Raw genomic sequence first — 11,698 nt, forward strand, 5'->3', positions numbered from 1 at the left:
TTATAATTAAATAAGAATTTCTTATATATTCGGTCAAAACGCATCTTAGTGTTTAAATATTTCTATATAAATTTTACATATATGATTCTGCAAACAGGATACTGAAATTTTGGTCTTTGAAACGTTTTATCCCCTACTACATAAAAATTACAACATGATGCAACATTGCAGCAACATTACATGTTGCAACAATATTACAGCGTTATTGCAACGATATTGCTACAAATTCTGTGCTGTATAGGATCCAGGCCGTGTTCGTATATTACTGTCAGTTGTCAGTACAGTGTATAATATATACGTAACGGGAACTGCAGATTTTCATGTTAGAATGTTACCTCGGTGGAAACTAGGCCATGTTCTTATTAGTAATAGTAAAGAAAAAGTATTATATGGAGATAATAAATAAAACATTGAAATGTATAAATATATTTGACTCTATTTTTTACAAATACATATTTTTGAAATTAGATTAGAGATGATGAGTTTTCAATTTAGCAGTTGGCAATACTCAAAGTTAATCGGCGGATAAAATAATTGGCGTTGGTGAAACTGGGCCTTTATGAATGCATCGCCAATACTACTCAATTCAAAATTCTGAATAGGAAATAAATAGTTTTTCAATTTAATTTCTAATTAAATCTAAAATGAATTCAAATTTAATCAATCTATTTTAAAATCCATTCTTGTTTACGAAGCAGAACTAGAATAGTAACATATTTGCACTTCCCAGCAAACGAGAATGGATTAAAATGGATTGAAATTTTTTTCGATCCGAATGCGTATTTAAATAGCGAATATTTTTTTTAGATTTAATTGAATTCAATTGGATTCAATTAGATTCAATTGGATGCAATTGGACTGAAAAACTACATTTCCTATTCAAAATTTTGAATTGAACAGTATTCACAATGCACAGAAAAAGTTAATATTATTTTTAGATTGAAACGCATAGAGATATGCTCCATGCAATTCCTATAAATGAATAAAAATGCATTCAGAATTGAAAAGCATTCATTTTACCATTCGTGAATCAATATTTCTGAAAATCTGGATCCATTTCAATCCATTCTCGTTTGCTGGGTTATTAAATTAACAAATAATTAATTAATGATTGTTGATGCTAATAAGAGCATCTTTATAAATGCTTAAATATTAATAATTAGATGTCAATGATATCTGATAAGAGAATCTTAAATCCTTATCCACATCTTCGTCTTTTTGCGGGAATAATCCTTCCCTATCACATTTTCAGCTTTGGTGGCATCGATCGCACTCCTACCACGGAGAAGGTGTCGACGTAGAGGCGCGACTCTGTGATCGACGACGGCGGTTGTAATCAATCGGACCAATCGCAACGTCCGTTCGCAACGGACGATAATAGAATAGACTAGCAAGGGAAAAACAGGCAAAACGTCGATACGCGGTGCTGCAGCCCCCCTTTACAGCGACTGTATTCCAGCTCCTTTGAGTCTGCCTGTTAGAAAATATTGTTGTTCCTCGAAGACTTTTGCGACAGATTCACGAAGCTATTTCAAAATGGTAATTATGCACTGTACGGATACGAAAATTTGCATAATTCGTTCCACGATCGCGACACTGTCTCGCAATTTCGTTAATTCAATCATCACCCGACGAAAATAATTTTTGAAATGATTTATTTGAGGTATACTCACTCCATACGAACGGATACGTCCTAAAAATCATTTATCTTGCAGGGTAATGAAAGTTCGCTGCCTATGGAACTCTGTTCAAACTGTAAGTTGTCAGGAATACTTTGACTTTTACTGGATCTATTTTAAAGTAACCTGATCTGATTCGTCTGATTATAAAACAAGATAGGCAATGCTATTTTAGAGATATATTGTATTCTCAGTGAAATGAATTACACAAATAATTCATATCATTAGAAATTCAAGCATTGATAATTAAAAATTTATTAACTTGTATGGTTCTTGATATGTTATTATTTTGTTATGTGTAAATATGATTGTAAATGTTTGTTCTTTAGTCGACGTAGATGAGATTAGAAGATTGGGGAAAAGATTTCGAAAGTTAGACTTGGATAATAGCGGAGCACTTAGCATCGATGAGTTTATGTCTCTGCCTGAGTTACAACAAAACCCATTAGTGCAGCGTGTAATTGACATATTTGACGCAGATGGCAATGGAGAAGTAGATTTTAAAGAATTTATTCATGGAGTGTCTCAGTTCAGCGTTAAGGTAGATTTCGTTTTCCTATAGAGATTATATTATATTTTTATACATAATGCTAATTTGCAGGGTGACAAAGAGAGCAAATTACGATTTGCATTTAGAATTTATGATATGGATAATGATGGTTACATAAGCAATGGAGAGCTTTTCCAAGTGCTAAAAATGATGGTAGGCAATAATTTGAAAGATACACAATTGCAGCAAATTGTTGATAAAACAATACTGTTTGCTGACAAAGATGAAGATGGTAGGATTAGCTTTGAAGAATTTTGTTCTGTAAGTAATGCATTTATATCTTATAATGTAATTGAACAGCATATCATAATTTTACTGCTGTTTCAGGTTGTTGGCAATACAGATATTCATAAGAAAATGGTAGTTGATGTTTAAGTGACCAAAGTTTGTGAAAAAACTCTTAATTTCTAAAATGTGGTATGTTAATTGAAATCTATAAATTAATAATCTATTAACAACAGATTTATGGGATAGTTCTAACAGAAATCTGTTTAGAGTGAACTTACACAATTATTGTTCTTAAGCCTTTGATCATTACAAGTCTATCCAAATGAAAAATTTTCATGGTATGCCAGACTAATTTAGTGTGGCACATGAATGTTAGATCTATGTGATACAGTCATTTTGGTGTCGTTAAAGATATCCTGGAACGGCCCAAATTATCTTGAGCGTTCCATTAAAAATAAAGACCAGCAACGTGATCTTAAATAATTAATAACCTTTAACTGACATATTAAGTTTAATGCTGCATGATTTTCAAGATTTTCTTCGAAAACTTGCGGCAAAGTCAGTCTTCTCAAGCGCCTGTCGAAAAGGACTTTCAGACATATAGATGCACTTTGTTCCTTTTAATAATTCTCCGTGGAAAAGCACGAAAGTAAAATCAAATCGCATTATTAATATAATCATCATACCATGAAACCTATCATATTTCCGTCATTGTTCAAAAAGTAATTGTTAATATCTTTGACGTTTTAATATCGTTAAAGATTTCATTCGTCGGCGAGTTCTTAAGAATATTTACTTTTAAACTAATATCTTAATATATTAATATTCACAAGTATTAATATATTAATATTTTGAAAAAAAGTTATAAACATTTAGATAAGCCAACTATTAAAATGTATTTATGTTATATAATAAACAATCATGAATTGTGCATTCGGAATATACAGTGAAGCGGAGTTTTGCGAAGTTACACAAAATATTAATTATATTAACCTATATGAGTCTACTTGGTTAGCTTTTGTGTGTATAAGATATGTGTACAAACTGTATGTTGGCATTGAATTGTCAATTTGGAATTTTCGAATGTACGATTTATTTATTTATTTAGATATTTATTTATTACATATACACGATTAGTCAGAAAGATATTATAATTTATCTTTATCAGATACATTAAGATATTTATAATACAAATAAGTTTATTTTATCATTGTTAATTGTTTCTATACTCTTACATGTTACATGATCTATTATCATATGTCTAATTAAAGTTTAAAATTGTGAAATATATTAAGATTAATCTATTATAAATATGTACGTTCATTTTCTATACGTATACAGAATATGGACGTTCTTAACGATTTAAGTTAAGCATATTTATGTTATTACAGTAATTATATTCTGTACTGTATTCGATGAATTGGTATACTCGTGCAATAAATTGAAGAAATGAAACGAATATAGTTTATTTTTACTTCAATTTATTGCACCGTGTGCACTAATTCAAAGAATTTTTCGATAAAGAACAAGCCTTCTTTTTGTGGGGAAGATTTATAAATTGATCAATTTCTTTTTTATAATTTTTTTTTGGCTTCATTATCCTTGTATTTCAGTTTAATGGGTTAAATTAATAAGAAAATCGATGTCGAAATATAATACTGATACAGCGATTGCGCGACAGAATAATCAGCGTTTTCATTTGAACAAAGTTGAAACGAAATGAGAACGAATTGGACAAAATTCTGGACAAAATAATGTATCCAAATAAATTTACAAATAATAATTGCAAATATACATACATAAAGAAATTCAATTATGGATTTAATATTTAAAAAAATCTTTTGTATTCTACGATTCAACTAATTTTCTGCAACATTTCTTACACATTTCCGTATGGATAGACAATGTACAGATTTTTTTTTAAATAGAAACTTTTCTTTTTTTTTTTAGATATTTTCGTCTTAAAAAAAGCTTACTTTTCGTTAGAAATGTATATTTATTTTAACATGTATTGGAATTATATCAATTTGAAAAAAAAAATAGTTCTTCGAGATGTCGCTTGAAAATTTGCGATGTTCATCAGTTGGTAGCCCTGCTGTTCTCCCTCCTCGTCGCCACTCTCATTGTTGCTGTTTTGTGGCCGGTGTGTTTGCTAGTTTACGTTTTTGGTTGTTTCCCTTGCGCGGAGTATTCCTAAGATTCCTCGGATTTTTACGCGACTTATCTTGTTGACAAACAATCGGGATAATTGAGAGAAAACGTAGACGACTCGTCGGTGGTGGTAGTTGGCGGCGGCGGAGACGATGGAAAATCTGGAGGAAGTGTTGCAGGCACTCGACGAGTTCCAGAAGATGCGACCGTCGGTGATCCCGCAGGAGCTCGAGGATTATCTGTGCTGGGTCGCCAAGACCGGCGATCCAGTATATCAGTGGCCGTTGATCAAGACCCTCGTCCGGGAGAAGCTCACCCGCGTAATGACGGACTTTTACGAAAGCTGCCCCACTCTGGAACTCGCGCCCTGTCCGAACGTCGAGCATTTCAATTACGATATCATGAAGAGCAACCTCCTCGAGAGGTTGGAATCGTTCGCGAACGCGCCTTTCACCGTTCAACGAATATGCGAGCTGCTGACGGCGCCGCGTAAGGAGTACAATCGCGTGGACAAGTTCATGCGGGCCATCGAGAAGAACATCCTGGTGGTATCGACGCGCGAACCCGGACCTATAACCAGACGCGGCGAAACGGGCGACGGTATGGTTAACGGCTCTGTCGAAGAAGACGCGGCCTCCGTTACACAGCAACCACCACCGCCGTCACCGTCGCAGCCCTCCTCACAGCCTTCCTCGCAGACGACCCAGCCGCAACCGGCGCAACCGGTACAACCGACCTCGCAAGACGTGGAAATGGAATACTGGGAGAAGGATTGTAGCTCCACCGTTACAATTAGTGTACACACCGTCGAGAATGAACCACCGCTTATGCACAGCGGTGTCATACCAGCGTCTGATTCTACCCTGACCAAGAATCTATTTGCTGAGGAGACCGTGCGAGAGAAGCTTGAACAAGTTACCTCTAGAACTGATATCTCGGCGACCAATTATATCACCGCAGTCTCAGACTTCTCCACTATATCGAATTTAAATTTACAGCCACATGCACCAGTGCTAGAAGCCATAGCGACTGCTGTTCCTGTGGTACAGAGTCTACCAGCAGTCGGAACAGTCTCTGAAGACTCCATGGTCCCGAGCACCGATATTGCAGTAGCGATTATGAACGAGGATACCAATTCTCAACCTAATTTAGACATGGAGAATGAAGAGATTGAGGCAAACACAGCAACAGCAAGTACCACGACATCTACGACGACGACTGCAACCACGACGACTGCTACGGCAACAACAACGACAACAACAGCAACGTCAACAACATCGGTATCAACGGCGGCGACGACGACGGTGACCGTGGTGGCCACGGTGATACCGTTAACGACGGATACCACGCGGAAGCTGCAAGCTGCTTTCCAAGCGAAACGCTTCGAATCCGGCGATAACAAGTCCGTGGACAAGTCCAATGAGAAAACCACGGATTCGTCGAAGTTAGACAGCGTGGAGGAAGAGATTGGGCAGCCCTTGAAAGATGAAGAAACGACCAAATCGAGTCCCGAGCGTATAGATCCCAATGAAATGCCACGTGATGAAAGTAGATTAACTGATGATGAAAGTTTATTACAGACCGATGTCGAGATGAAATCTGACGCTTTAACGGATGATACTGAAAGTGTTGAAGAAAGAGCTCGCGATAAACCGAAGGAAGAGGAATCGTCAATCCTCGAGGACTTGGATGAGGAAAACTTGCGTTCCACGAGCAGCCAGAATACAAATACGACGGCACTCGTCAAATCGCAGTCCATGGAAAAAGATAGCACTGTCCCATCCAATGAGTGTGTGAGCGCAGTCATCGTGTCTAATACCGAAGCGTTATACAAAACAGAAAAATCCGAGATACACTCTAAAGAAGAGTCGGAAACAATTTCTTCCACAGAGTGTTTCGCACGTGATCAATCTATTAGCCAAAAAACAGAGAGTGTAGAAGAGATGGATAAAGTCCTAGAAGCTATTCCTACAACAGCATCTTCCAGCAGCAACACTAATCGACAAGAAGAACAAGAGTCCGACAACAACGATAATTTAAATATTATGGAAATTTCCAACGACAAGATGGTTCTTGTCGAGTCTATGACAGAGTCGGATCCAATAAGTAGTGTAGAAAAATCTAAAGAAGCAACATCTATAATTGAAAAACTCGATCCTGTCTCACCTACTGTCGAAACAATAGAAAGCTCCGATAATGTCAGTTGTCGATCTCCAAAGGATGACAAGTTAATAGACGATCAAGATGACAATTTAGCAAATTCACAAGGCAATAAAGCAACGGCAGGCATCACGATAAAAGGGAATCAATCTTCTGTAATAGAGAGTATAGCGTGTAGAAAGGAATCGGAGGAATTAATGGAAGTCGACGACGAAGAATCATTATCGACGTTTCAACAGGATGAACCTATGGAGCAGGAAGCAATGGAGGAGCTGCCGAAAAGTTAATCTTGACTTATCTAATTGGCATGTTTCTCTTTCCTTTTGTTTAATTTTTGATATCTATTCCTAAGATAGATATCGGAATATGAATCAATTCGTAAATATCTTTGCACATGAACAAGATGTTTACGAAGTGCACTTTTGTGAACTGACTTTTTATAAATTAAATTTTTTAATAAAAAAGATGATAGTATTTCGTTTGTAGTAACAATAATTTCTTTTGTAGTTCTGTATATTAAAAAATATAAAACTTTTTTAAATCACTCGCTCTCTTGACTTTAAGGTAAAAAAAAATTATTGATGTATCTTGATTCAGAATCGTTTGTAGTGATTTTCCGGTCGTTTGTAGTTGCACCGTTTAAAAGTTACAACATGTTACAGCATATTAACGATAAACAAAAAAAGTAATTTTGTCAATTCTTAAGATATCTCAAATCTGGTCACGGGATATTTTTTACAATTGTTGTGGTTGTTTGTAATGATTTTCCAGTCGTTTGTAGTTGAGCCGTTCAAAAAGTTACAACAAATTTGTAAATTTACGTATACTATACATAATTTGTTTATTATAAATTTGTTGTAATTGTAAAAAACGGCTGAATTATAAACGACTGAAAAATCACTACAAACGATATTAAGGAAAATGCCGCAAACAGACTAGATAACTCAAAAATTGGCAAAGTTATGTAATTTATTTATTGCAAATTTGTTGTAACTTTTAAATAGTGCAATTATGAATGACTGGAAAATTATTACGAACAACTACAAACGTTTCTGAATTGAGATATATTAACAATTTTTTTTACCTTAAAGTCGAGTGAGTCATTTGTTTTTAATTTTAATATTTTTTAGTATATGGAACTACAAGCAAAATTATTGTTACTACAAACAACTACAAACGAAATATTATCATTTTTTAATTGAAAAATTTAATTTATAAAAAGTCGAATGCCAGTTCTCACAAAGATGAGACATGCTTGTGAACGCGATATATAAATATATATAATTTTCATAATCGGTAATTATTATGAGAATCGTGAGATTTAAATTGTGAGCAAACGTTAGGTAATGCTCAATGAAAATTCTTTATCATCTTAACTTAAATATTAATTGCTGCTTTATTTATTTCGGATTTATCATTAGACTAAATAAGCTCCGATATTTACTTATAAAGAGATTTATCGAAATGAATTTTCTATAACTCTTTGAGGGAAAAAGAACACTGCCTACTCCTAAAAAGATTGTAATACTGTAAAACCGCTTGTATAGAAGTCAAATTTGGTAAACATTTCAATACAGATTTATACAAATACCACGGATATCTGCTTAGAATAAGGTTGTGCCTATAACTATTGTGTACATTGCATATTGGACAAGTATACCTAATGAATAAATTTTTAAATAATGATGTATGAGTACGGTATATATTCGCGTAACATTTTCACAATCGAGGTGAAACAGTTTCATTCGTAATCACAGCCTTATACTAAGTTCTGATTAAATCTGAAGACATATATGCCAAAGGAACCAATTAATTCCGAGAATACGTTCGAGATCAATCATAGATATGTTCCTTACGAAACTTTTTACATTATATAGCAGCATTTGAAGACACGAAAACACTTATTTTGAGCTGTTTATTAAAACTGCTTAAAACTAATTCGAGATCAATTATATTTTGAATGTATCGTTTATAATTAGTTTTTATTATCATTATAGTAGGCAAGTAATTCCTTTTTTTTACAACTGCTTGCTATATATAAAAGAGAAAAAGACTCTCTAGTAAAGCAAGCTATGTTCTGTGAGCTTATGGCTAGCTCTTTGTGATCAGACATTAGCATGCTGGTTCCTTCAGTTTCCTATATTTTGACAAAAAATGTTCAAATTCAATCTATATGGTTATATATACAGTAAATCTGAATGAAAAAAATCTTAAAGCGGCCCATTGCAAACCAATAAAATTGACCTTATTAAAATCGAGCTACAAATTAGGACCCATTAGCATTATGTCGAATCGCTTACAGTTATATGTATTTGCACAAAATGTTCTCAAGCGGATTCGATACGGTTCTACTGAAACGTTATTAGAATATTGTAGGAATGGGATATTAATTTAAGAATTAATATAGATTAATAACACATAATATACGAATGTGGATATCTAAAAAAATAGCTGTATATTATTTTATAAAAAAAATATATAAAAATGAGAGATTGTCAATTTTCTATCTTTTATTCGTAGTTGTATATGTACCTGACCTTATTAAAAGAAAAATATTTTAAAAGAAGTAGGAAATAACACAAGTATGAACGATCGAAGGGTATTGTATTCTCGCCACAATGTAATAATTATACCTCGCTGTGTCCGTGCAACTATTTTCGCGAATGATATGTTACATCTTTCTATAACATTCAGCAATAAACATATAGCACTAGATAATATTTCATTCTTCTATTTTTTATTTCAATTAGATAACACATTCCTATCAATAAATGTGCCAATAATGTGCGGAACTTTTTACATAATTTTGGATATTTAAAAGATAATAAATATACACATGTAATATATATATACATATAATACATTAACCATAAAACCAGTGTTATAATGAAACAGTAAATTATTGTTTAACGATTTGTTCTGTACATCTATGTGAATGTTTGATGTTTCACTAATTTTTTGAAAAGGCCATGCTCCAGATTCATTAATTCAACGTAAGTGCCGGTTTCCGCCACTTGTCCTCCATCAAGTACTACGATTTTATCAGCGTTCTTTATTGTACTAAGTCTGTGGGCAATTGTTATCACTGTCCTTCCACGGATTGCACGTTCTACAGCTTCTTGAACGAAATATTCACTTTCTGCATCTAAGGCACTGGTCGCTTCGTCCAGTATCAAAATTTTTGGTTTCTAGAAACAAAAAAATAACGTATTATATGTATATATATATATATATATATAAAAAATTTTAATAATCACGAACGTATTTAAATAACGATTTACCTTTATTAATGCTCTGGCAATGGCAACTCTTTGACGTTGTCCGCCACTAAGGGCAATACCCCTTTCCCCGACTATTGTGTCTAATCCATCAGTCATTTTTTCTGCAAACTGCAATACATGCGCCTGTCTTGCAGCCTCTTCTACATCAGAATCTGTCGCAGATTCCATTCCGTACAATATATTATCCTTTATTGAGCAACTGAAAAGAATTGGCTCCTGAGATACAATGCTAATCCGAGATTTCAACCACGTGGGATCAAGCAGACGAAGATTGTGGTTATCCAAAAGTATCGACCCTTTTGTAGGGTCGTACAATCTTAGTAAAAGTGACGCGACGGTAGATTTACCGGAACCCGAGGAACCAACAATAGCCGTCATAGAACATTTCTCTATGTTTAAATTAAAACCTTTCAACACGGGCATCTTTTCTCGCGTTGGATATGCAAAAAAAACATTTTGAAACGTCACATTGCCTGATAATTCTTTTTTTAAAATTTGCCCGCCTTGAATGGGAATAAGCGGTTGTCGATCGATTAACTCAAACAGACGAGCATTAGCACCTAAAGCCTTATTTAACTCGCTATATGCCTTAGATAATCCATTGAGAGAGATGCCCACGTAGCCGGCATATAATAAAAAGGCGCTTAAGCTTCCAATTGATATATCGGCATTTGATACCATAAATATTCCATTGTAAAGAACTGAAAGGGCAATAACGTTTCCAGAGAGACCGGTCATACCGAAAAATATTCCTCTATGTAAACTCTCCTTGTAACATAGTTTTAGAACGTCTTGTAATTTAGCGCTATATCTGTCAATCTCGCGTTTTTCTTGCGCGAACGCCTTGACAGTTCTTATATTGCTGATTCTTTCCTCCGCAATTGCATTGGCCACTGCAATATTGCTTTGGAGATCCTTGGACACTTTTTTTAAAATACGTCCCCAAATAACAGCAATAACTGTGGCAGGTGGTACTATAGCCAAACCGAGTAAAGCTAATGATGGTGATACGTAAAACATCATGGACACTCCTGTTATAGCCATAATAGCGGAGCGTAAACCATCTGATACATTGGACGTCACGGCGGAGCTAATAAGTTGTGTATCCCCTGAAGAAAATATATAATAAAATCACACAAAAAAGATTTTAATACATAGTATTCAATCATTCACATTACTACACTTGATTAGTATATTAAAAACTGTTATATATAACAAATTCAATCACTTGCATTAGATTAATGCATACTAAAAGCTGCTGCAATGAAATTAATAAATTAAATGTAAAAATATATAAATATATACGTCTTATTTCATTGTCAAAAATAATTATATTATACTACTGTATGTAGATACTTTATATAAAACAGCCGTTTTAATATGCACTAGTCCAATGTACTGCAAGTGACTGAATTCATCAACAGAAAATATCAAAAGTAGTAATGTAATGTAATCAATTTTGACAATGAAATAATACATCTTGTTAAATAGTACATTGTTAAATAATATAATAGTATATTTAATCATTTAAAATATTTATGTATGCTTTAACTTTGCTAATTTCATGTATGACTGTTTTTAGTATGTACTAAATCTAGCGATGCAAGAAATCAAATTTGTTATTAAGAGTATATATATATATATATATA

At 33.9% G+C, this 11,698-nt stretch overlaps 3 protein-coding genes across 3 annotated transcripts in view; 2 read left to right on the top strand and 1 right to left on the bottom strand.

Annotated features, from left to right (window-relative positions):
• Positions 1–1,261: 1,261 nt before the first annotated feature.
• On the top strand, positions 1,262–3,238 carry LOC108752012 (calcineurin subunit B type 2). Its single transcript, XM_018492582.1, has 5 exons — positions 1,262–1,539; positions 1,716–1,755; positions 2,009–2,220; positions 2,281–2,490; positions 2,557–3,238. Exons 1-5 carry the CDS (start codon positions 1,537–1,539, stop codon positions 2,602–2,604), a joined length of 513 nt encoding a protein of 170 aa, XP_018348084.1. The 5' UTR covers positions 1,262–1,536; the 3' UTR covers positions 2,605–3,238.
• Positions 3,239–4,559: 1,321 nt separating this feature from the next.
• On the top strand, positions 4,560–7,197 carry LOC108751902 (cell wall protein DAN4-like). Its single transcript, XM_018492387.1, has one exon. The coding sequence runs from the start codon at positions 4,761–4,763 to the stop codon at positions 7,053–7,055; it is 2,295 nt and encodes a 764-aa protein (XP_018347889.1). The 5' UTR covers positions 4,560–4,760; the 3' UTR covers positions 7,056–7,197.
• A 2,456-nt stretch (positions 7,198–9,653) lies between these two features.
• The window catches only part of LOC108751917 (ATP-binding cassette sub-family B member 10, mitochondrial), a 3,025-nt gene continuing 980 nt past the window's right edge, over positions 9,654–11,698 (bottom strand). The window contains exons 2-3 of the mRNA XM_018492404.1: positions 10,050–11,163; positions 9,654–9,956 (exon numbers count right to left, since the gene is read on the bottom strand). Coding sequence (XP_018347906.1) covers positions 9,696–9,956; positions 10,050–11,163 — 1,375 coding nt within the window. The 3' untranslated portion in view covers positions 9,654–9,695. The remainder of the gene's footprint in view (positions 9,957–10,049; positions 11,164–11,698) is intronic.

Source organism: Trachymyrmex septentrionalis, unplaced genomic scaffold (genome assembly GCF_001594115.1).
Source record: "Trachymyrmex septentrionalis isolate Tsep2-gDNA-1 unplaced genomic scaffold, Tsep1.0 scaffold53, whole genome shotgun sequence".
Taxonomy (NCBI): domain Eukaryota; kingdom Metazoa; phylum Arthropoda; class Insecta; order Hymenoptera; family Formicidae; genus Trachymyrmex; species Trachymyrmex septentrionalis.

Coding starts and splice junctions, on each gene's coding strand:
- LOC108752012 (XM_018492582.1), top strand. Junction 1,756..2,008: donor TATGGAACTCTGTTCAAACT/GTAAGTTGTCAG, acceptor TTTGTTCTTTAG/TCGACGTAGATGAGATTAGA. Junction 2,491..2,556: donor GCTTTGAAGAATTTTGTTCT/GTAAGTAATGCA, acceptor CTGCTGTTTCAG/GTTGTTGGCAATACAGATAT.
- LOC108751902 (XM_018492387.1), top strand. CDS start 4,761: ATGGAAAATCTGGAGGAAGTGTTGCAGGCACTCGACGAGTTCCAGAAG.